This window comes from Diabrotica virgifera, chromosome 4 (genome assembly GCF_917563875.1).
Source record: "Diabrotica virgifera virgifera chromosome 4, PGI_DIABVI_V3a".
Taxonomy (NCBI): Eukaryota; Metazoa; Arthropoda; class Insecta; order Coleoptera; family Chrysomelidae; genus Diabrotica; species Diabrotica virgifera.
Genome location: NC_065446.1, coordinates 106,887,147 through 106,914,473, shown reverse-complemented (window position 1 = coordinate 106,914,473; position 27,327 = coordinate 106,887,147). Strand labels below are relative to the sequence as shown.

The window sequence follows — 27,327 nt, the reverse complement described above, 5'->3', positions numbered from 1 at the left end:
GAAGCACTGCTCCAGGCAATCAGCCATCTTTTACTTTTGGATAAGAAATGCAGAATCGCCCAATACTCCATAAGGAGGTAAGGCAGTAGAGAGAGAGTTTTTATTTTTTTTCCAAGTATTACCTACTTACAAGATACATATTATAGTAAAATATATCGGCTTACCTGAATGACTGGCAATCCTAATTATCTCTTCAGCTTTTTCATACTTAATGTCAATTCCTAAATTATTCAGCATGATCTTGAACTCTCCCGGTGTGACCTGTCCATCTTGGTTACGATCCAGCAGCTCAAAAGCAATTTTCAGACCTATAAGAGACATGTTGCCGGTAGTTTAAAATCCCACAAACTAAGTGTACTAATTGCGAAATGTACCATATTTTACATATCTTTATTTGTTAGGTTTAGAGATATAAAAAAAACTATTGGCAGCGGTCCAGATTTTGATTTTTTGATGTAAAAGTTTGAAGTGGCATTAAAATGTAGCCGGACAGATTTAGGAGTCGGTTATTTTGGGAGTATAATTTATATTTTTAGCTTGTTGGACAGTGTAGCGTAAATAATAAACATTATTTAATGAAAAGCGTTTAAAAATTAATTTATTTATTGTTTACACAAGTGCAAAAAGAATATTTAAAAAAAGTTGAAAAAAAGTTGTAATATTATTATTTATGAATGCCAAATGACGCAAATACGATAATGATTACAAGGTCTTTAACTAAAGTAGAAAATGAAAAGATGAGAAATACTGAGTGGCCGAACGAAAATGAAATATATACAGGGTGTCCAGAAACTCTACCGACAAACGCAGACAGGAGATTCCTCAGATAATTTTAGGATATTTTAACCCAATTCCCCTAGTCCGAAAATGCTTCCTAAGGGAGCTAGAGCTCTTTGAAGATGGCGCCTTGTAATTAGTTTTTGTCAAATAACTCCAGAACGCTTCTATTGAGAAAAACAAAAATTGATAAACATATTTATCTTCCAGAGATAAATCGATTCCACGCATTGCGAATAAAAAGTACCGATCATAGGCGTCCGTTTTGGGTAGGGCAACAATTATTTTATCACATAACCTTTTTATCTTTCATTTATAAGCATTTTTGACTCTGTATTATTAAATTATCAGGTATTTTACAACTAAAAGGTACTCTTGTTTTAAGTCGATAGGATACACAATTTTCTAGAAAAATCGATATAAAAATTTTTCTTTTTTTTTAATTTCCAAAATGAATTAAAAAAAAACTACATATTTGGAAATCTGAAAACTGGTACGTTTATTTATATTTCTGAGATGAATCAATTTCATTAATTTCGAATTTCTAGTACGGGTCATATACGTCCGTTTAGGTTAGGTCAACGGTTATTTTATCGCATAACATTTTTGTCTTAATTTTTAAGCATTTCTGACTCCAGATTATTAAGTTATGAGGTATTCTAGTACTAAAAGTTACTCTTATTTTAAGTTGGTAAAATACACCGTTTTTTTTGAAAAAAATTTTCAATTCTTTTTCAAATTCAAAAAACGAAAAATTTTCAAATAGATTTTTCTAGAAAACCGTGTGTCTTACCGACTTAAAGCAAGAGTAACTTTTAGTACTAGAATACCTCACAATTTAATAATCCAGTGTCAAAAATGCTTAAAAATTAAAGACAAGAAATTTATGTGACGTAATAACCGTTGCCCTATCTAAAACGGACGCCTATGATCGGTACTAGAAATTTGCAATAGATGAAATCGATTCATGTCTGAAAAATAAATATGCATACCAATTTTCGTTTTTCTTAATGGAAGCGTTCCGGAGGTATTTAAGAAAAACTAATTTCATGACGCCATCTTCAAAGAGCTCTAGCTCCCTTAAGAAGCATTTTCGGACTAGGTGAATTGGGTTAAATTGTCTTAAAATTATCTGAAGAATCTCCTGTCTTCGTTTGTCGGTAGAGTTTCTGGACACCCTGTATAGGCATTATTAAAACACCCAGCGAACGTCGATTTTTGATTAAAAGGGGACAAAATTTTCCAATAATTTCTATTACTTTACTTTGACTTTAAGGCCTGGCACATATAGAACCCAACCCAAGCCCAGCATACGTCGGCTCCACGAGCGACCCATGTATGTGTTTCCCACGTTTTTTCTAGCGCAGCGCATATTGAATCCAACCGTGGGCTGGCCAGTTGCCAAAATGACTTTAATAGAGAAGCCTTTGTAAACCAATTTACTGGACTCTAAATCCGAAGATGAAGACGTTGTGATTATATTTAATTTAATTGAAAAAATAATGGAAAAAGAAAGAAAATCAGTATTTGAAAAGAAGAGAGGGCCATGGAGAGTTCAAGTTTTTGTACGGAAGTTCCAGACAACATTTTTAAAGAGTCTTTTCCTCTCAACCGAAGACAGTTCTCGGAAGTCCATCGGATAATCCAGGATAATATTTTAGGGAGAGAGTGTATGCTCAAAAACCTACTGACGAAAGAGAAAACCTAGTGAAGAAAAATTAGCTGTATGTCTCAGGTAAAACTAAATTAAGTCATTTCAATATCTAAGCTTGTTCAATTGAAACATATCTTTGGTCAGGTTAGCCTTGGAAACAATAATTGTAATCACTCAACTGACGTTCTGAAATGTTAGTTATGTTTGTAAACGTCACACTGATCAGTTCCTATCTTTTGTATTTGACTGTTATTTTAAGTATAGTGACTTTAAAATGACGTTCGTTGTTAACAATCCGTCCAACTATAATCAGCCTGCGGCCATACCAGTTTCAACTTTCTGCAGGCAAAGTCATGTTAACATGTTTTTTCAACCATGAAAGACCCTGGAACCTAGAGTGCATATTAAGGAAAACCTGTATAACGAAACGTTAAACAAGGTTAGTCAAGCAATATGACCAAAACGTCCAGAAAAGCTTGCCATTCTTCTGCACGGCAATGCTCGGCCTTACGTCGCCGAAGCAGAGAAAAAATCTACAAAGAAAGAAATAGACGATATTAAAGTATTCACGCTGTGGTTCCGAATTATCGGTCTACGATTTTCACATCTTTGGGCCACTGAAAATGGCGTTAAAAGGTAATTGTTTTCAGATGGACGAAGAAATACAAAATGCCGTAAATCAATTATTAGACCTACAGAAACAAGAATTCTTTAAAAAGGGTATGTATCGGTTGGCGAAACAATGGCCTATGTGCATTAAGTATTCATTCATTCATTCATTCATTCATTCATTAAGCATTACAATTTCTAGGGATTATAGCTAACGCCATGGCGTTTAAAATCCTATTTTTGGGTGAGGTGGATTACTCCTCTGTCATTTTATATCTTGCTGTGTGGCTTTGCTGTTCTCGTGACTCTTTTCCATTTCTTTCTGTCCTTGCACTGAACTTTCCAGTCTTTCACATTCATTGCTCTTATGTCTTCCTTTACATCATCCAGCCATCTTCTTCTGGGTCTTCCTCTGCACCTGGGCCATAGTGGTGTCCAGTTAGTCATCCTTCTCAACATATCTGATTGTGGGCGTCTCTGTATATGTCCTACCATTCTAAGCGAAGCGATTAATTTTATGTATCTGACTATATTTCCTCTTTTTAATTCTTCTTCAATTTCGGCATTTGTTTTCATTCGTATTTCTCCCTCTATTGTTACATTGTGGCCGAGTATTGTTCTCATTATTTTTCTTTCAAATTTCAGAAGACTATCTTCTTCTTTCTTATTAATCGTTGTTGTTTCTATCCCATATGTAACAACCGGTCTAATTAAGGTCTTATATAGGTTCATCTTGGTTCTCTTACTTAGGGTCTTGCTTCTCAGCAGATTTCTGTTCATTCCATATGTTTTTTTGCCTTTCAGAATTCCTTTCTCTGTTCTCTCTTTTCCGGTTTTCCCTATTGTTGCTCCCAAGTAGCTAAAGGTGGATACAGTTTCAAATTTATGGTTCTGTGTTATTAGATGTTTCTGATTTGTTGTGTCGTTCTTCCCTATCGTCATATATTTTGTTTTGTGCTGGTTTATCTGTAGCCCGATTCTCTTCGCGTTAATTATAGTACTTAGTTATTTATTTAGTAGTTATTTATACCGATAAAATGTGGATCAAAGGTACGTTTCAATTGAACAAGCGTAGTAGAATTCAATTTTCATATGTAGGTACTTTAATATAAAAACAACGGATACAAGAAAAGTTGGATAATAATCTTTGGGCTGCATGGGCTGGTCGTGTGGTGGGGGTCGTGCAGAAGGGAGATCCAGGAGAAAAAATCATGGGGAGACAAATCTGGTGACCGAGGAGGCCATTCGATGCTGCTTCTTCTTCCACTCCAATACCAATAGTGAAAAATGTTGGTCTAAAAATATTGACGAACAAGTAAAGCATAATGTGGAGGAGTACTGTCCATTTGACCTCAAATTTTAACTTTTCCTTGTCCTGGCAACGACAGGATTTCAACAAAGACCTTGAATCTTTAAGAACGAATAATTTGATGACATATCATTTTGCGATAGATAATTATTTATCATTGAATGTGAAGAGTTCAACAGTCTGATTCATCTTTAAATAATAATAATATAACTGCTTTAGGATTTTCCGTATTCAAAACAATACTCTTTTTTTTGTAATGTAATATTTAGTGCATATTTCTATTACCGTACTTGTAAAATTAGCCCAGTAAATGAACGGGAAATACAGCGATACTGTGTAATTTTCAGAATCAACTCCGAATTGCATGAAAACTTGGATTTAGGTTCTACTTACCCTCCACTTCAAAGTTGAAATTGTGTCGTTGGTTGCTTTTACTTGGGGGTGATAAGCACCCCTTCTCGGGGGTGAAAAACATGCGTTTAAAATGAGTCAAGAACTGGATAAATCGACTAATTCTAAGCAACTATTGTTCTATAGAGTTTTTTAAATATTATTTTATAAAAAAATATATTATAAATAAGAATGGGGTATATAAAAAAACGAAAAAAAATATGTATTCGTGAAGTGTATAGACCCAGCAACAGCAAAGTTGCAGCTCATGAAAAATATGTTCTTATTCGTCAAACTCCAAATCGAATATTTCAACGTGAAATAACCATGAAATGAAGCACTTTTCGGGGAAAACTCATTAAAACTTTTTTAAAGTTTTTAAAACAGCTTTATTTTTCTTTTTTACAAAAGCTTCTGGCATCAAAACTAAGCGAGTTACGCTCAAAATAAAGTTGGCCAATTTCTTTTGGCCAACTTTCGTGAAATATCCCCCTCTTTAGCACCCCAAATGAAATTAATCGTTACCTCTTTACAAACAATTTACTATTGTATTTTTTATATGATCTGTTTTTTGTCTTGCAGAAAAATAAAATGTTACTAAAATATTTATAAAATCAAAACCTATATTTTTTTACTCTTTGAAATTTTTCGTATCACTAACAATTCTTAAGTTATTTTGAAAAAAAAGCATTTTCCAAAATGTCAGAAATTTTTTTTTATTATAAAATCAATTTTTTCCATAATAAGCACTTCGACCCAATAAAACTTAGAGATCGTGTAAACAATACATATACATATATACTTATGTAAAGTAAATGGTAAAGCTGTAACGATTAATTTCATTTAGGGTGCTAATGGGGGGAAATTTTCACGATTTTTTTACCAAAAAAGGGGCAAAAAAATTTGAGCGTAACTCGCTTAGTTTTGGTGAGAGAAACTTTTATAACAAAATAAAAATAAAGCTTTTTTTAACACTCTAAAAAAAATTTTATTGGATTTTCCCTAAAAAGTGCTTCATTTTTTGATTATTTCACGTTGAAATATTCGATTTGGAATTTGACGAATAAGAACATATTTTTCATGAGCTACAACTTTGCTTTTGCTGGTTCTATAGACTTCACGAATACAATTTTTTTTGGTTTGTTTTTTTATATGCTACATTTTTGATTAGAATATTTTTTTCGATAAAATACTTTTTGAGTTACATATTTGCGAAAAACCGTCTGAGAACGTGTTTTTTTTTTGTTGAAAAATAAACATTTTCAATCGCAAATAACTCAAAAAGTATTGCCTTAGTTAAAGAGCTCTATAAAAGGAAAGTTGCTTAGAATTAGTCAATTTATCCAGTTTTGGACTTATTTTAAACGCACGTTTTTCCACCCTCGAGAATTGGTGATTATCATCCTCCAAGTAAAAGCAACCAACGACACAATTTTAACTTTGAAGTGGCGGTTTATTAATTTTATTACATTAAATAGAATAGTACAATTTTGTATCTTTTCAATATTTTATCACCGTTGGAATATTTTCGGTCAGTATAATTTTATAGTACAGTCGATGAAGGTAAAATAGAGAGTAACTATATAATTTTCTGAGCCTGCACCGATTTGCACCAGAATTTGGCCAAAGGTTCTACTTATAAGTTGAGCTTGTGCCGTAGGGTGCTTTTACTCTAGGGGGAGAGGCCTTTCCTTTTCATGTGCAAATTATTATTTTTTTGTTAAAAATAACTTAATAAATTAATTTTAAGCAATTTTTGTGCTATACATTTTTGTCCGAAAGTCAACACTTTTCGAGTTATACGCAAGTGAAAATATAAATATACAAAAAAAAACGCTGCTTTTAAATAGATGCTAAAATAGCAAACAGAGGAAACAAATCTACACGAATATTTTATGCCTTAAATAAACCCATGCTAGGACATCAAGACATACAAGTGGAAGTGAAAAGAAAGATTCATAATACAATAACAAGACCAGCAATAACCTATGTAAGTGAAAATTGGACAATACAGAAGAAACATGATTAAAAAATAGAAGCTATGGAAATGAAACACTTAAGAAAGATCGCAGGAAAATCAAAATGGAATAGAATAAAAAATAAGAAGAAGAACGGAAATAGAGCCAATATTATATTACATCCAAAATAAACAGCTAGAATGGGATCGACATGTGATAAGAATGAAACTAGAAAGGATGCCCAGGAAAATTCTGGAAATGGGAAAAACGACAAAAAGGAGAAGAGGACGCCCCCGAAAGAATTGTAGGAATCAAATAGAGGACATAGAAAATGCACGAGGAAAAACGAAAGAAGAAATGAAACGCCTAGCCAAAAAACAGAAAAGCGTGTAAAAAATGAGCCAAAGAAACAACGGACCATAATCCGACGCCGTAATAGACATAAGGAAAAAAGACAAGAAGAAGAAGAAGAACAAAAAAACACTTTCTCAAACAGTTTTTTTTGATTTACTAAGCTATTCCCCCAGGGTAAACGCACTCTCCGGCACATGGTCAACCTTGAAGTTGAGGGTAAGTAGAACCCATAGACAAATTACGGTGCAAATCGATGGAAGCTCAGAAAATTATGCGGGAAAATGGTTATTGACTAGACTAATATAGCTCGGTTAAAGAACAATCTGACCCAAAAAAAATAAAAGAAGGATGAAAATTTGGGAATAGGTAGTTGAAATTGTCTATTAATATATAAGAAAAAGTTTACAATTCTACTTATTTTCACCCCCTCCTCGGAGGTGAAAAAATATACATTCAAAATAAGTCCGGAATTGGATACAATGACTAATTCTAAGCAACTTTTTTTCTATAGAGTTTTTTCACTAATTCAATACTTTTAGAGTTATTTGAGAGTGAATATGTTCATTTTTAACAAGAAAAAACATGTTTTTGGACGATTTTCGCAAATAACTCAAAAAGCATTTTATCGAAAAAAATATTCTTAGCAAAAATATAGCTTATAAAAAAGTGAAAAAAATGGTGTACGCACGAAGTCTGTAGCCCCAGTAGAAGCAGTGTTGTAGCTAATGAAAAGTAGGTTCTTATTCGTCCAATTTTAAATCGAATATTTCAACGTGAAATAACCAAAAAACCGAGCACTTTTTGGAGAAAACTCATTACAACTTTCTTAAAGTGTTTAAAAAAAGGTTTATTTTGTTTTTTTTTAAACTTCTAACATTAAAAGTAAGTTGATAAGTTGGGATGTTTTAAGTGTAAACACAGCTTAAAGTGAGTTGGTAGCTCTGAGAGAGATGGCCATCTGGCACTTACTGTTCTGCGGTGATGTTCCATGCGGACTGACAGGCAGGGCAGAGAACAACGGGGCGGGCAAAGACAGTAGTTATAGAAAAACTGAATGTAAAATGTATTGAATAACATATTAGTAATAAATATGAATTATTCCATCGACAGTGGTCTTATTAATTAAACAATGGTTAAGGTACTTAAGGACATATCAATGGCGACGAGGATAAAAGTGGTAACGAAGTAAATACTAATTGTTTTATGTAAACCGATGTCCGGTACCTTTGTTAGTGAATCAAGATGGCGAACAAAAAGTTCGAAGAATTTATTCCAGATTTACAACCGTGGAATATTTACGAAGAAAGATTGGAACAACATTTTGTGGCAAATGGGGTTGAAGAGGAAGCTATTAAAGTGGCGATCCTAATCAGTTCGGTAAGTGCACCCACATACACCTTGTTGAGAGATCTATGTTTTCCAGAAGCTCCCAAAACCAAAACATTTGCAGAATTATCACAGTTATTAGCTACCCATTACGGAGGTCAAGTGAGTACATGGAGAGAGAGATGTACATTTTTTGACCTGCGGCAAGAAACTGAGGAAAAAATAGCGGACTGGTATGCTAGGATAAGAAGTGCTGCAGTTACGTGCAAGTTTGGGGCAGATCTAACCAAAGTGCTGCTAAATAAGTTCGTGAGTGGTATGTGTCCTAGTAAAATTCTCGACAGATTATGCGAAGAGGATGAAAAGGCGACGATGGAGCAGATGGTGAGTTTGGCAATGAAGACAGAAAATGCTATTATGGCTTCAAAAACAAGCTCGAGGTCAACTGTAAATGTTCACGTGATAGATCATCAGCAAGCTTCGTCATCATCGAGTTCTCGAGTTCGTCGGCAGGGACAGGATGGAGGTTGGCAACATGGGACAAGGCGGACAATGCATGGCAGCTCAAACGTCAATGTAAATTCAAGTGTCAATCAGATGTCAAAATGTAAGATATGTGGAAATAAACACAAAAATAGTTGTAAATATAAAGATTACATTTGTAATATATGTAAAAAAATTGGGCACTTGGCTAGGGTCTGTTTGGCACATAAAAATAGTGTTAATTTTATAGATAGTGAGGCGGAAGAGGACATTTATACATTAGACAGTATAGAATCAAGAATTGTTGATCTGTGCCATGTACAAGTCAAGGTAGACAATCCCTTTAAAATCCAGGTAAAGATTGAAGGCAAAATATATGAGATGATCATTGATAGTGGCGCTGGTATAAGTGCAATCACAAAAGAAACATATATAAATAATTTTTCTCATTTTAGGCTAACCAGTGATGATCTGTTGCTAAAAAGTTATGAAGGTAGTGTCTTTTCACCAGAGGGATATTTTATAATAGATATGGGCTATAAAAGCAAGAAAATACCAGTAAAGCTATACGTTGTTCAAAAAGGTTCTGCAAATATTCTAGGGAGAGACTGGATAAAGGCCTTCAATATTAGGCTTGAAATGATGAATCAAATTGTAAGTAATAGTAAAATTCTAGATCTAATAAACAGTTTTTCAAACGTATTTACTAGTAAGTTAGGAAACTTTAATCATAAGGAAATTTCAATTAAAGTTGTGGAAAATGCTAAACCAGTTTTTTGCAAGCACAGAGCTGTTCCTTTAGCCTATGCGAAAGAGGTAGAGTTAGAGTTAGATAGGTTAGAGAAAGAGGGAGTAATAGAATTAATAGACAATTCAGATTGGGGAACACCTTTAGTCTTTGTTCAAAAATCAAATGGGAAAATACGAATATGTGGGGATTACAAAACAACAATAAATAAACATTTAGAAGATGTGAAATATCCACTTCCAAAAATTGATGAATTATGGAATAAACTAAAAAAAGGTCAACGTTTTTCAAAAATTGATTTACAACTAGCTTATATGCAGTTCTCCTTAAATATTGAATCAAGTAAGTTGTTAGCGTGGAACACTCACAGGGGTTTGTACGCAGTTAAAAGATTACCATTCGGAATAAAATCAGCAAGTAGTATATTTCAACGAGAAATTGAAAATCTCTTTAAGGGCATGAAAAATGTAACAAACTTTTTAGATGATATAATAGTAACGGGGGAAACAGCAGAAGAACATATGACTAACTTGAGGGAAGTTCTTAGCAAACTTGAAAAGGCTGGGCTGACAGTTTGTAAAGAAAAATGTGTATTTTTTAAAGAGGAAGTTGAATACTTGGGGTACAAAATATCAAAAGAAGGCCTTAAGAAAACAGATAGTAAAATTGCTGCAATAATAAATGCACCTAAACCAGAAAATATAACAGAAGTTAGAGCTTTTACAGGGCTAGTAAATTATTACCATAAATTTATACCTCGGGCTGCCCAGATCTTAGAACCAATATACAAGCTTTTAAAAGGTAATGTAAAGTTTTTCTGGTCAAAAGAATGTGAAAGGGCATTCAATATTATAAAAGATATAATAGCATCAGATAATTGTTTAGTTTATTTTGACCCTGACCTTCCAATAATAGTAACAACAGATGCAAGTGACAAGGGTATTTCAGGCATGTTAAGCCAAGTTAAAGAGGGAGAGGAGAGAACAGTAGCATGTGTGTCAAGAACTCTCATGCCAGCAGAAAAAAAATATTCTACAGTTGAAAAAGAGGCTTTAGCAGTTCATTTTACCATAAATAAATTTTACCAGTACCTCTGCTGTAATAAGTTTAAATTAAGGACAGATCAAAAAGCGCTAGTTGCATTATTTGGAGAACACAGGAGCATCCCTAAAATGTCCGCAAACAGGATACAAAGGTGGGCTTTATTTTTGTCATCGTTTGACTACAGTATTGAACATATCAAGGGAATAAACAATCCTGTAGCTGATTATTTATCAAGGTCACCAGTGCAGGTTACGGGAACAGTAGAGGAACCAGCGGAAGGAATGACATATATTCATTTCACGGAGTCTATAGAATACTGGCCAATTAACAACAAAGTACTTAGAGAAGAAACAGACAAAGATGGCATTTTAAGGGCAATAAAGATGTATATTAAAACGGAAAGATGGCCCAAACATTTAAGTGATGAAATAATGCCATTTTACCATAAACGACAAGAGTTGTATTTAGATGAGCACATAATAATGTGGGGACATCGTATTGTGGTACCATCAAGTCTAAGACCACAAATCCTCGATGAGCTCCATGCAGGACATTTTGGAATAGTCAGGTGCAAGTCATTAGCGAGATCATATGTTTACTGGCCTAAAATAGATTCCGACATAGAGCATAGGGTAAAAAGTTGTGGTCCATGTTTAAAGAATAGAGACAACCCTCCATCAGAGTTTTCACCGTGGCCTGAAGTGGACAAAGTATTTGACAGAGTGCATATAGATTTTTTGCAATTAAAAAGCAAGTTGTGCTTAATATTGGTGGATGCTTACAGCAAATGGGTAGAGGTATTTCCTATGAGTAGGGCGACAGCAGCAGAAACGCAAGAAAAACTAAGGGAAGTTTTTGCCAGAATGGGACTACCAAGGTTATGTGTGAGTGACAATGGACCTCAACTAGTTGACAAAACCATGGAAATATTCTTTAAGAAAAATGGGATTAAGCATTTAACAGGGGCACCTTACCATCCATCCAGCAACGGAGCTGCAGAACGGTATGTCAGGACATTTAAAATGAAGCTGAAAACAGCCCTAGATGATCCAAGAAACTCTGGTATTCCACTGTCTACATTAATATCAAGATATTTACTAACATATCGCAACACAAAACACCCAGTAACAGAAAAGTCACCAGCTGAACTTGTATATAATAGATCATTGCGAACAAGAATATCAATGATGGCCGAAAAGCCCAGTAAAGAACAGCAAAATATTTCTATAAAGGAGAAAAGATGTTTTGAAATAGGAGAAAGGGTTATGGTAAGAGACTATAGGGAAACAAACCGAAAGTTGTGGGTGGCAGCTAAAATAATAAATAAAGTAGGTAAGAAAACTTATTATTGCAGATTAGATAGTGGTCAGGTATGGAAGCGTCATACGAATCAGGTAGGCAGGTGTAGCACTGAGTTTGCAAACAACAGGGAAAATGAACTTGACAGTAACAATGACTTTCAATATATAAAACTACCAAACGTAGTACATCCGGTAGGTGAGAGTATAACACAATCTGAATCAAATTTGGAGAAGTTAACGATGGAAACCCAAGGTGAGCCAGTTTTGCTGGACATGGCTACTTCTTCAGACACTGGCAACAGATCATCAACTGATACAGTTTACAGGTCAGATAATGAACAAAACATTATTGTTAATTATCCATCTGATAATATGTCTCAAACAGGTAGAAGCAGACGCGTTACAAATATGCCAAAGAAATACAATGATTTCATTCTAGAGTAAGTCAAAAAAAAAAAAAAAAAAAAAATTGTTCAGTTAGGTTTTACATAATCATATTAATCATATTTGGGTAGATATAAATTAAGGGTGAGGGTGATAAGTTGGGATGTTTTAAGTGTAAACACAGCTTAAAGTGAGTTGGTAGCTCTGAGAGAGATGGCCATCTGGCACTTACTGTTCTGCGGTGATGTTCCATGCGGACTGACAGGCAGGGCAGAGAACAACGGGGCGGGCAAAGACAGTAGTTATAGAAAAACTGAATGTAAAATGTATTGAATAACATATTAGTAATAAATATGAATTATTCCATCGACAGTGGTCTTATTAATTAAACAATGGTTAAGGTACTTAAGGACATATCATAAGTGAGTTACGCTCAAAATATTGTAGGTCTTTTTTATATGTTGGTAAAAAGAATCGCGAAAATCACCCCTTAATTAGCATCCCAAATAAAATTAATCATTTCCGCTTCACAAGTTACTTTGCTTGTGATTACAAGTACAAGTACAATACACAATATGTAGGTATTGTTTATATGATCTATAAGTTTCATTGGTTCAAAGTGCTCATTTTTGAAACAATTTGATTTTAAAATAATATTTTTTTTTAAATTCATTATTTTTAAAATAACATAAAAATTATTAGTAGGGGAAAGGCGGGCAAAACGGGGTAGCCGCCTAAAACGGGGTACCCCCTTTTTTTTTCAATATCACTCGCTCCATCTATACGACGTTAATGAAATTAATTATATTATAGACGCCTGTTTATGCCTTCTGTCATAAATCAGATATAATTAACTGTTAGTCGATTGTTGTGAAGAGTACATGTGCGTTTTTAGTTAACCAAGTTATAATATCGGCCGAAAAATAATCCATCGGTAGTATTACTAAAACAATTTATTATTTAATATCATTACTTCCAACTAACAGTGAATGTGTTCTAGAGTATTCGTTTGTCATTATGTTAAAAAATAAAAACTTGTAATAATTTAAACAGGTCATAATCTCAAAATCTGCTCTTTGGGAAAAATGGGGTACCAATAGGTAGCGTAAAATGGGGTACCCTTTTTACCATACCTATTGGTAGTCTTTACCCTTTTACCATACCAAGTAAGATAGCCTATGATCAAACCAAATTACAGACGAGTAAGAAATCGCAATTGAATAAAACTAAAAAAGTAGAGTCAGATTCAGAAGGCGAACATAGTGACACTGACTGGTTCTGCGGAAACTTTTATTCAAGTTCCACAGAAGGATGGATAAGCTGATCCAGTTGCCTTAAATGGGCTAAAAATTCATGTGCTGGTGTAGAAGATGAGGATGATGAAGTAGTACTTGTATGCGAATTTTGTCAATAGGCTTTTCTTGGTTTCAATTTGGCACCCCATTTTATCCTATACGACAGGCGTAATGGGGCAGTTTACTTTAGTTTCTGTTTTTTCATATAATAAACAAAACTGACTTTTTTTAAATTTAAATTTTATTAATAAATAGTTACTACTATAACAATGATATTTGTCTTATTTTAAGACCTTAGAAGTTACAGATTTTTTTTTAAATCCCAATTTAAACCTTAAGTACCCCATTTTGCCCGCCTTCCCCTAATACCAAAAATCTCAAACAATAATAAAATGTACGTTTTGCTTTTCTGAATATTTTGGATTTTTTGTTTTCCTGTTAGACAAAAATTGGTTATGCTATGGCTGTTAAAAATTTGCATACACTCGTGATTAGTGACTCGTTCAAGCCATTTTAACTACAGCCTTTTCAAAAATAAGCACTTTGAACCGATGAAACTTACAAATCATAAAAGTAACTTATGAAGCGGCAACGATTAATTTTATTTGGCATACTAATTAGGAGGTGATTTTCGCGATTCTTTTCACTCACTTACTTTTAATGTTAAAAGTTTTTTAATAAAACCAAAATAAACCTTTTTTTAAACAATTCAAAAAAGTTTTAATGAGTTTTTCCAAAAAAGTGATCGGTTTTTTGGTAATTTCACGTTGAAATATTCGATTTGGAATTTGAAGAAGAAGAACCTACTTTTCATTAGCTACAACACTGCTTCTACTGGGTCTACAGACTTCATGCATACACCATTTTTTTCACTTTTGATAAGCTATATTTTTGCTAAGAATATTTTTTTCGATAAAATACTTTTTTTTGAGTTGTTTGCGGAAAACCGTCCAAAACATGTTTTTTTTTTGTTAAACATGAACATATTCACTCGCAAATATCTCGAAAAGTATTGACTAAAAGAAAAGCTCTATAGAACAAAAGTTGCTCAGAATTAGTCATTTTATCTAATTCCGGACTTATTTTGAATGTATATTTTTCACTCCCGAGAAGGGGGTATTCGCCTCCATTTTACAAAAATGTAGAATTATAAATTTTTTCTTATACCGGGTGTCCACTTATATTTTACCCCATTTTAACTGCCTATTACTTCTAAACGGATTAAGATAGAAATATGCGGTTTTCGATGAAATGTTTTATTTTAGTAAAAGTTTTGTCTGAATGGATTGAATTTTTTATATCACTTTCAAATACGAAAAGAAAAATGGCGGATTTTTGAAAAAAACGTTGTTGACTTTTTTTTAATGGAACACCCAGTATATTTTTTCGTAAATTAAAAACAAGGTCATTCACCTATCCAGCGATATAAAGTTTTTTAAAATCGGTTGTCAAATCACTGAGTAATTAATTTTTAAAATGAGCGGTGCAACGTGGATATCACATACCTAAATAACATAACTAAGCAAAATGATATTATGTTATGTGATTTCCACATTGCATCTTTCATTTTAAAAATTATTTGCTCAGTCATTTGACAACCGATTTAAAAAAATTTAATATCGCTGGATAGGTAAAGGACCGTTTTTTCAAGCTACAAAAAAATATACTGGGTGTTTCAATAAAAAAAGTCAACAACGTTTTTGTTTTACAAAAATCCGCCATTTTTTATTTAAAAGCGACATAAAAAATGGTAATTTTCCTAAAAACTTGACAAAACGGTCATTTCCCAATCCAACGATATAAATTTTTTTAAAATCGGTGGCCAAATGACTGAGCAATTAATTTTTAAAATGAGAGATGCAATGTGGAAATCACATATCGTAATATCCATTTGCTTAGTTATGTTATTTAGGTATGTGATATCCACGTTGCACCGCTCATTTTAAAAATTAATTACTCAGTGATTTGACAACCGATTTTGAAAAACTTTATATCGCTGGATAGGTGAATGACCTTTCTTTCAATTTACAAAAAAATATACTGGGTGTTCCATTAAAAAAAGTCAACAACGTTTTTTTCAATAATCCGCCATTTTTCTTTTCGTATTTGAAAGCGATATAAAAAATTCAGTCCATTCAGACAAAACTTTTACTAAAATAAAACATTTTAGCGAAAACCGCGTATTTCTATCTTGAGCCGTTTAGAAGTTATAGGCAGTTAAAATGGGGGAAAATATAAGTGGACACCCGGTATAATAATAGACAACTTCAACTACCTATTCCCAAATTTTCATCCTTCCTCTATTTTTTGTGAGGTTTTTGTTTTGTGTTCTTTGATCGGGCTAATAAGGTCAAATGTGATTCCATGTGTTCTTGTTTCTTACTTGATGAATGAACAGTCGACCAGGTTGTGTTTTACCATCAGTGAAATCGAGCAATTATTGTATTGGTGTATGGTACAAAAAAACTGCTCAAAATGTCTTATACAGGATTATGAAGTTTCTAAAAGGGGTAAATAAGGGATAGCTGATAACAAATTCTTGAAGACGTAGAGCTGATTTTGCTTCGGTATGACAGGGGATACACGGGATGATACGCAGTTTTTGGTAAACCAACAACTAATTGACAGGGTAAACAGCTACACATACCTTGGTACCAACATAAACAGCCAATGGGACCACTCTACTGAATAAAACAACGCATAGGGAAAGCAAGATCAGCGTTTGTAACGATGAAGTCTCTTTTCAGAAGTCGCGATTTACCACTTCGTACCAAAATCTCTATCATCAGATGCTGTATATTTTCTACGTTATTATACGGAGTTGAGGTGTGGACACTTTCTCAAGCTTCTTTAAGAAAACTAGAGGCATTCAAGATGTGGTGTTACAGACGCATTTTAAGAATTTCATGGATGGATTGTGTGCCTAATGTTGAGGTCCTACGTAGAGTGGGCAAGAAATGCAAGAAAGCCAATAATGTCGTTTTTGATATGAAAAGAACATTAAAAATAAAAAAATATTACTTACATGGAAAATTCATCTAAATTTGAAATGTTTCAATATATTCACTACTTTTTAATACTTACTTAAGACTATGGGTACATAATTCGCAAATATTTTACGGCTATCCCTACCTTTTCTGTCTTTACATGGCAAATTACGTGTAGTAAAATTCACACTGGTATAGATATGTACATATTACTAGAATATCATTCTACTTGACAATGTCATAACTAGCTTAAAGAGATGGCTTTTGAATGTTCTTGGATAACTGTTATTTTTTGTATAATTGCAAATTATTAATTCAGTTAATAAATGTGATAATTTTTTCACTAGCTATGTATTCAGTGATTGTAATAATTTATATGTACCTACAACAAAAACTAATACTCAATCGAGAAAAGAGGAAACGTGTTAAAGTGATTTTTTAATAACATTGTTACTATGTAACGCTTACAATTTTGAACATCTTTAATAACAAAATACTTGGATCACTGAATATATCTTGATGTATTCTCTGCTTCTATTTTCCATAAATATTACACAATAAATAACTTTTTATAAAGTTCACCTCTTAAATCAATTATTATTTATCAAATACACTATATTTATATCAATATTATTTAATCAACAACTAAAAATATTCCCGATTCATGTCAAACAATTATTTAAAATTGTCACTGATTGTTAGTGTCTGACTGACAATATTTTACTCGACTAAGTGCGTTGTATGACAAAGATAGATTTGGAAAATATTACCACGGACATTATGTTCATTTTTTTCGAATCCTGAAAAAACCAATAAATATTTTTGAAAAATCTAAACGCAGAATGAAAGACTAAATTATTACCGAGGGCCGAAAGTCCCTTAGAATAAATAAAAAGTTTATTTTGAATGAGATACTTTAAATTAAAAATAACACTAAATTTTCTCTTAGATTTTCACCCCTGTAACTTATTAAAATAAACATTAGAGAAGTTCTCAGGGACTTTCGGCCCTTCTTTCATTCTGCGTTTAAATTTTTTAAAAATACTTATTAGTTTTCTCAGGATTCGAAAAAAATGAATCCCCATTTGAATAGCATTGCAGCCGAAAAAACGTACCGATCCTCTTAAAAAATGAACAATTAAATACATGAACAACACGAATTCGCACTTATGTATGAAATATAAATATTTATGTAATATTGTGATAATAAGTCGGCAAATTTTGACCAAACTTCAAACTAGTAGGTGCTATAAAAGAAAAATTCACTGTTCTAAGAAATTAACGCACCGTTAAATGTATTAATTAATATATTAATAAAGTTGAATTAATAAATCAAATATTATTAGTCTAAGAGCTAGTGAACCCTCCGACTAACGGTCGTCCTGTAAGGCTAGAAATTTGTATAGTGATAATTTATAGCACACCAAGGCTAAAAACCATGACCTGGCAGGCATCAGCCGTGCACGTGTATCTACCAGGTGAATCGAAAAGTGCAAATTTAGGGGGTAAAATAAACTTTCACCTGTAAAGTTTAAATTTAAGTATGTGTTTGAGTAAGTCATTTAGAAGAAATGTGTACAATGACACGCGATTCTGAAAAGCACAAGACCTTGCCAGGCGAGGGGAAAGATTAGGGGTTTTTCCTAAAATTATTTTTTTCGCATCGAAAAAAGTTTTTTTAGGTTTTTTGAATCATTCCAAACAGAAAAGGTCTCTAGTGATTTTTCTCTTAGGTTAATAGTTTTTGTTATATAAGCGATTAAAAATTTTGAAAATTGCGAAATCGGCCATTTTTAACCCTAAATCGGACATTTAAATAAAAATTTCAATGTTGCCAAGGTAGGTAGATATTCTTTAAACATTGATTGATGAAATCCCGAAGAGTTTTTTGCAATAAAATATCGAAAACCCCTTTGTTTTTTAATTGTTAATCAAGCGGGCGATCACACTGTAGTATAAGTGAGGACGTTTGAGTTTGCATAAATTCATTATCTCGAGAATGGGCCAATTTAAAGAGAAATCCTCAGACAGGTCGAATTTTATTCTTAAATTAGGACTTTTTGGCATATATATAATACTAGTGACGTCATCCATCTGGGCGTGATGACGTAATCGATGATTTTTTTAAATGAGAGTAGGGGTTGTGTGATAGCTCATTTGAAAGGTCGCAAGAGGCGTGTGATGAGTCTGATAGTCACATCGCACATCATACAGACGAAATTTCGTACTGCGATGTAACGATCGATGCTTAGAACGAAGTCGTAACATCTGGTCCATTAGGAACAGCAAAACGAAGGATTTTGGGAAGAACAAAGCAAATGATTTTGGAAAGGGAAGAAGCAAAACTAATTTTCTAAATTAATAAATCTGTGGATTATAAACGACCTTTATAAGGAATTAAAAAAATTAAAATGTTTTTTCCCAATAAACCTTAATGCATTAATATTTACAAATGATATGGAAATTCTTCATCTCATTTATAAACATGTTAAATTATGTAAATACAAGTTGTAAATGTAATATATACCTACTTACTAGGCATAATTTGTTAATGTGGTTTGAAAAAATTAAAATATATATATATATATAAAAAACATATAGTAAAATAATAATAACAAATAAAAATAAAAATAAATAAAAAAATGAAACAAAAATAAAAAAGAAAAGAAAAATAAAAAAAAAGAAAGTAAAAAAAAGTGTTTAGCACAAATTAAAATATATATTAAAAAACACAGTAAAATAATAAAAAAAAACAAAGTAAAAAAAAGCAACACAATGTACCTATGTATCTAAAAATAATATTGTAGTATGTACTTATGTTATGAAATAGGAAATTAATGACTATGAATCTGCAATCAATCACAAAAAAGTCTGGCTAATTGGCTCTGCCAAAGCCATTAAAAAAATCTGTGGATTAGGCCTACAGGTGTAGAAATGTTTTTTTTAAACGTTTATTAAAATATACTTTGCGGCGCTCGTACGCCAAAAACGGTTGATTTTATGAAAAAAATTATAAATACATAAACTGTAGGAAATTTTTTTCTAGATTAATTTTGTACATAAATGTTTTTTTCGTAAAATGCGTCGGAAAGGAGGTATTCCCAAAAACTGTTATTAGGCGCCATTTTTTCAAAATGGCGTCGCGAGCGGTGGTGATACGAGGTAGTAAAATTGAAATTACCAATTTTCAAAACTCCTGGAAAACTTTCCAGGTAAACTACCAAATGATTGGACTATATATTTAGTGTTATTAATGTATATAGAATCTGTTTAAGAAAAATATCTGTAAACCTAAAAAATATCATATTTAATTAGGATAAACCGATTGTGCTGTACGCAGACGATGACAGCACAGAATATTATATGGAGCTTAAAGAAAATGCGAAAGAAATAGGGCTAAAACTAAAGCCCTAATATATGCAAAGAAACAACGAAACTGAGAAAATTTGACAATGGACGACGCACATATTATTGAAGTATAAAACATCTCACATACCTGAGGTTCACATACAGATAACTGAGGACGGCTGCGAGGAAGAGGAAATACGGAAAAGGATAAGGCTTAGGCATAGGCATAGGGACATATGGCACAGAAACATGGATTCCGACAGAAGAAACAATAAATCTTATTAATCCTTTTGAAAGAAAGATATTGAGAGAAATATTGGGACCCATTTGCGATTATGGTATGTGCAAAATGTGTGGCTTTCAACCAAGGGCAGATCCAGGACCGATTTTTAGGAGGAGCCACCAACTTTTTTGGGTAGTGGTAGTGGGAGGTTTGGGGGTAATTTTTAAAAATTAGTGTTAAAATGACATTCAAAACTTATCGTTATTAAAGTAGTACTAAAGTCAATACCGATATCTACACAATTTTTTCGAATCCAAGTGCAGTTCTTTCAACAAGTTTATTACTATTTTTCCTAATGCCTCCTGTCAGGCCTTGTTCTTCCCCTCTTTCGTGATTTTCACTAATTATTTTTATGCTCTCCTAAGCGTCAATGAACGTGACAAAGTCTTCATGAATGTTGTGATTATGGATGTATCTCAAATTTAGAGAAAGCTGTTCCACGTGGGATACGTCGATCGTTTCGTCAAATATGACAGAGTAATAATAATTTGCACTTTGAACATTTGTTGAATATTTCTTCAATTATTTCTTCACCACAAGTTATCAATTGATTTTGTCTGGTATGTACGTACTACTAATGTATGTTGCTCGGGAATATGCTGTGAATATGTGTTGTTTAAGAGTCTTATCTCTTGACGCGATTTTAAACCTTAACAATTCCCCTGATCGCTAGGTCCAGCACCTTCGTCCAGAAGCAGAAGGCCATTATCACGATGGCCTCTTAGAGGAATATTTTGTCGACCTAAGAACACTACATACTTTACTATTGGTCGTAGTCTTTCTCTATATTCTTGTATCTGTTTAGAACTCTGAGAGTATCTGGTTGCGGGTTGCGATAATTTTGTAGAAAATCCAGCCCAAAATGAACGCACTCCCTGTGGTATTATGTTTTTTCATGAATTTGTATGGCTCCGTCTTTGCCAATGAGTTTGGAGAAAGATGTTAAAGGTTTCGTGAGAAGACTTTAGGCTGTGATCCCTTTATTGTAACTATATTTTTCATCAGAAAAATAAAATGCAATACTTGTAAAACGTGACTGTGCGAAAGTACCATACAACTCCTTTGTTCCAAGTTCTGGTGACCCAAGTAACTCTTCATTTCTTTTTTATGTTTTGTGTGTATACAATTTGGAAATTGATACGAGTTTGATGGCTGCCAATGTCGTTCTAATAATTGGCACTTTATAAAATGATCTAAGCTTTCGTTACTGCTTTGTTAAATTGTAGTCCAGAAAACATATTTATCCCCTGTTTTATACATATACATATATAGTCCGTCCGCTATAACTTTTACCATGCGGTACGATTAATTTTCAATCAAATTAAGTCAAAACAGAAAGTGAAACGTACGCCGATTTGTGTAGTATATAGTATACAGTATACAAAATGTATATACCTACACATCGACGTTCGTTTCAATTTATGTTTTGACTTAATTTGATTGAAAATGAATCGCATGGGAAAAGTTATAGCGGACGGACTATATGTGTTTGAAACTAAAAAAATTTGAAATGCAAATATTTAAATTTATATTTTTTTAAATTCTCGGAGGGGCCATCGCCCCCATGGCCCCCTCCCTGGATCCGCCCTTGCTTTCAACCACGAGTTATATCAATATTACAACGAAGCCTCTATAAAAAATTGTGAAAAAATATAAAGATTGCACTGTGCAGAACTGATGTTAAAGAGATATTGAAGGTTGATAACTAGAGGATAGCAGCCAAGGAAAGAGCTTGGAAAAGCTTGGAGTAGCTTGAAGGAAGATGTTAGGTGAGGCCCCGACTTGGGCTGGAACGCCATTGGAGAGAGAGATAGAGAGAGAGAGAGAGAGAAAGATAAAATCTTAAAAAGCCAACCGAGAAACAATATTCTGGACCATCAGACTTATGTGTCACATGTTAAAAATATCCTTAAAATAATTTTTCGGAGAATATATATAAAAATTTGAAGCTGACATCGAACACACAATTTGTCTTTGTCTTTAGAAACTAGAGAAATGATAGAAGTATTTATTTCAATAGAACGAGCTGCACAAAATAGTGGCTTTAAAGACAATCAGACCAAAAAAAAATATATAGGCCTGGATCTCGCGTACCAAAAAAGTAGATTAATAGCAAGCTGAGAATTTGTTAATAGCTTAACAGTGTCTAGTCGGATAAACTTTGATGTATGGGAACACTGGAACAGGGGAAGTTTGAATTGTGGAACGTGATTTTAATTGTGGAACGTGTCATACTGACAAGTTTATGATTGTGAAAAACTAGCAGGTTGTTTTTAAGTTTATTCAATAGCAAATATGAAAAATGTTTGTCCAACAAATGTGTTGGGCATTTTAATAAGTCCGACACATAGAACATGTCAAATGGCAGGAATTATATAGGTGTTAAAATAGCAGTCTGATTTTTGAATGAGAGTTTATTGAAAGGTTAACAAATCAATTGGAAGTTCTGTCCGACAAAATACATGGGACGTTTTCGTAGCCTGACGTTCGAAACCTGTAACCTGTTCCACAATTAAAACTTCCCGTGTTCCAGTGTTCCCTACATCAAAGTTTGTCCGACTTGACACCGTTAAACTAGAAACAAATTTTCAGCTTGCTATTAATAATCTTTTTTTTTGGTACACAGGATCCAGGCCTAATAAACATATAAGTAAAAAAGCAGAAATGCGCAGATACAAAAATCTAACAATAAGGAAATATAACATTGAGGAGGTAAAAACTTTACACACTTTACAGGATCCCTAGTTTCGTCTGATATCAACGTGGCAGAGGAAGTGAAGAGGTGGATATATCCTTGCCAATAACTGTTACCATGTTTTAATCATTAAGCAACTAAGGTCAGACAGCGTCACAAGAAAAAAAAATGCTAAATATACAAAACTTTAATAAGACCAGTACTCACATATGGTTCAGAAACTTGGACACTCTGAAAGTAAGGAAATATTATTAGCCACCTTTGGAAGAAAAATCTCGCGACACATATACAAAGGCACACAAAAATGGGAAGTACTAGAAAAGACCAGCATAAATGTATCTATTATATTGATGAAGTCCTTAGACAAAGGAAGAATAGACTACCTATAGAAGATAAGATACTCTACACGCTGCACTATGCAGATGACCAAATCCCTATGCAAATAATTACGCAGGACAAGGAAGATCTTGAATATATGGCAAGGAAACTAACAGAGGAATATAGAAAATGGGGTCTGGAGGTGAATACCAAAAAACGCAATATAGTCCATGTGGTGAGACCGCTCCCGTCTGAAAACCATTTCTAATTCGGTTTCTCTGCGGATTCATGTTAAAAAATGTCCCCATTAAACAAATCTGAAGGGTGGAGGACGGAATTTTTGGGCAGAAATTGTTTAAACAATTTTTTTAAACAAATACATAAGATCACCTTTTATTGCTCCGAAAAATTATTTTTTGGTTTTTTGGGTCATTCTAAACAAGAAAAGTATCTTGTGATTTTTCTCAAAAATTGACAGTTTTCGAGTTATAGGCGATTTAAAATCTAAAAAATGCGAAAATACGCATTTTCGAGGCTTAAAAACTCATATTTAAATTAGTATTTTTAAGGGTGCCAATAACTTGGATTAAAGTTTAAACATTTCTTTTCAAGAATCCGAAGAGTGATCGGGTCTAACTTCAATTTAGACCGTAGTTTTTTAATTGTTAATTATGCATGTCCATCCGATTTTTTGGCCGGTGCGGCGCGCTCTATTTCAAAAATCTCCTATCTCCCTCCGAAAAATACATTTTCTAGATTCTTTGGGACATTCTAAATAAAATAAGTTTCTCGCTTATAACTTTAAAACTATGTAGTAATTTTTGAGAAAAATGTCAGGAAACTTATTTTATTTAGAATGTCTCAAAGAATCTAGAAAAAATATTTTTCGGAGGAAAATAGGAGATTTTTGAAATAGAGCGCGCCGCACCTGCCAAAAAAATCGGATGGACATGCATAGTTAACAATTAAAAAACTACGGTCTAAATTGAAGTTAGACCCGATCACTCTTCGGAATCTTGAAAAGGAAGGTTTAAACTTTAATCCAAGTTATTGGCACCCTCAAAAATATTAATTTAAATATGAGTTTTTAGGCCTCGAAAATGCGTATTTTCGCAATTTTTAGATTTTAAATCGCCTATAACTCGAAAACTGTCAATTTTTAAGAAAAATCACAAGATAATTTTCTTGTTTAGAATGACCCGAAAAACCTAAAAATATATTTTCTTAAGCAATAAAAGGTGATCTTATGTATTTGTTAAAAAAATTGTTTAAACAATTTCTGCCCAAAAATTCCGTCCGGCACCCTTCAGATTTGTTTAAAGGGGACATTTTTTAATATGAATCCGCAGAGAAACCGAATTAGAAATGTTTTTCAGATTGGAGCGGTCTCACCACATGGACTAATATCTATGCGTAGGAAGGGAAGAAATGGAGAACTTGAACCTGGTACAGGAAACAATTACAAGCTGCAATGATATCTGGAAATAAAACTAACTAGTACATGACGAAACGAAGAAAATATTAAAGAAAAAATAGTAAAGGGAAAACAGGTAACAGGAGTCCTGAATTTGGTACTGTGGCAAAAAATATAAGAACAGAAAATAAAAAACGAATTTACAACACAATATCAAAACCAATGTTAACCTATGGAGTTGAAGTCTATCAATTAACCAAAAAGTATAAAGATACATTATTAGCCACTGAGATGGATTTTTGGAGAAGGTCAGCAAGAAGATCTAGACTAAAACACGGAACACGAATAAGGCAGGAAGACTCATTGAGTCCTATGCTCTTCAATTTAATGATGGATGAAATCATCAAAAACGTCAACAAAGGAAGAGGATACAGAATAAGAAACAAAGAGATAAAAATATTCTGTTAGACAGACGACGAAATATTAATAGCCTAAGATGAACATTGTGAATTGTGATATATATGTGTGTTTTGTTGATTACCAGAAAGCATTTGATAGATTAAAACATGACTAACTGATGAAAATATTAAATTCAATTGGTCTAGACAGCAGAGATCGCTGTATAATAAACAATATCTATTACGAACAAACTGCAGCTGTTAGAGTAGGGGATCAGTTAACAGACGACATAAAGAGGTGTGCGACAGGGATTTATATTGTCCCCATTATTGTTCAATACATATTCAGAGCACATTATGAACCTAGCGCTAACGGACATAGACGAGGGAATACTTATAAACGGAGAACGATTGAACAACATAAGATACGCTGATGATACTGTCATTTTTGCAGACAGTCTTGAAGGTCTGCCGACACTTGTCTCCAGGGTGGCAGAAGTAAGTAGCAGGTTTGGGCTTGATTTTAACATCAAAAAAACCAAATACATGGTTATAAGCAAACATAGGATACCACCTGGTCAATTACTAGTTAACCAACAACTTATAACACAAATCACCAACTTTTGTTATTTGGGTGCAAACTTAAATGAACAGTGGGACCAATCGACGGAAATTAAGATAAGGATCGAGAAGGCAAGATCAGCTTTCGTCAAAATGAAAAAAATCTTTAACAGCCACGATATAAAATTGGAAATAAAAGTTCGTTTACTAAAATGCTACGTATTCTCCGTTCTTTTATATGGCGTGGAGTCATGGACCTTAACTGAAGCATCACTGAAGAGACTCGAAGCATTTGAGATGTGGTGATATAGACACATGTTGAGGATTTCCTGGATAGACAGAGTTACCAACGAAGAAGTTCTACATAGAATTGGTAAAGAGCGCGAACTAGTCGTAACAATAAAACGTCGCAAACTGGAATACTTGGGCCATAAAATACGCAATGAACAACGATATGACCTACTTCGGACCATACTTCAAAGTAAAGTGCATGGGAAAAGAGGTCCAGGACCAAGAAGAATATCCTGGCTGCATAACCTGCGAAAATGGTTTAACTACCACTACCGGACTTTTCAGGGCAGCAGTCAACAAAGTCAGAATAGCCATGTTACTGTCCAACATCCGTAACGGATAGGCACCATAAGAAGAAGATGAACATAGTCTGCAAAGATTAGTCCACAGATTTAACATAAGGGCAAAAGAATTCAATAGGGCTTTTCATCGATTGTCATTTGTTTCGAGCTTCTGTCATGTGTCACATAATATTAACATATCTACGCCATACGTCTTTGGTTTGTATAATTGTTATATACCAATAACGTAAGACGTAGATATATTAATATTATGTGACACATGACAGAAGCTCGAAACAAATGACTGTGAATGAAAAGCCCTATATGACAATTTCATCTCAGAAAACTAAAACAATAGTAATCAGTAAAGAACCAATCAGATGTAAAATAGAAATTGATGATATCAGTATTGAACAAGTAATGGAAATAAAATAAAGAGTTAAATGGGTTGCATATGCGAGTTCATTTTTAATGAAGTAAAAGACAGACGTACTCGCAATCATTTATTGTTAACTCCCGACGACTGGTTTCGCTCTCTATAATATGCAGAGCATCTTCAGATCAACGGTTACAATAAACTAAACTAAACTAAGCTAAACCAAACTAACTTTAGTTGTAACCGTTGACCTGAAGATGCTCTGCATATTATAGAGAGTGAAACCGGTCGTCGGGAGTTAACAATAAATGATTGCGAGTACGTCTGTCTTTTACTTCATTGGAAATAAAATACCTTGGAATTAAATTGTCTAGCTACGAAGACCTGGACAAAGAAGTGAGAAATCAACTACAAAAAGCAAATATAGATTGGCAGGATGCTTCAATACCACTATATGGCGAAACCGACATATTAACACTTAGATGAAGTCAAGAATTTATAAAGCCAGTGTAAGACCAATAATGGTATGCATCAAAAACAATCGGTAGCAGGTAGGAACTCCTTTTGGATAGTCCTATCAGGGAAATTGAATCAATCCCTGCCTTCTGCAGATTCCAGGTGTTTCCTGACCCGGGAAACTAGTACCTGCTAAGGGTCCCCTGTCCAGGGTCACGGATGAAGCCCACAACGGCATCCAGGGCGGAGAAGAAGGTCTTCACAACGGTCTGGAGGACGGAGGTGGC

General features: G+C 33.5%; 1 protein-coding gene across 1 annotated transcript in view; it reads right to left on the bottom strand.

Moving 5' to 3' along the window:
- The window catches only part of LOC114325666 (calcium-binding protein E63-1), a 101,321-nt gene that overhangs the window by 69,927 nt on the left and 4,067 nt on the right, over nt 1–27,327 (bottom strand). Inside the window, exon 3 of the mRNA XM_028273784.2 lies at nt 165–308. Coding sequence (XP_028129585.1) covers nt 165–308 — 144 coding nt within the window. The remainder of the gene's footprint in view (nt 1–164; nt 309–27,327) is intronic.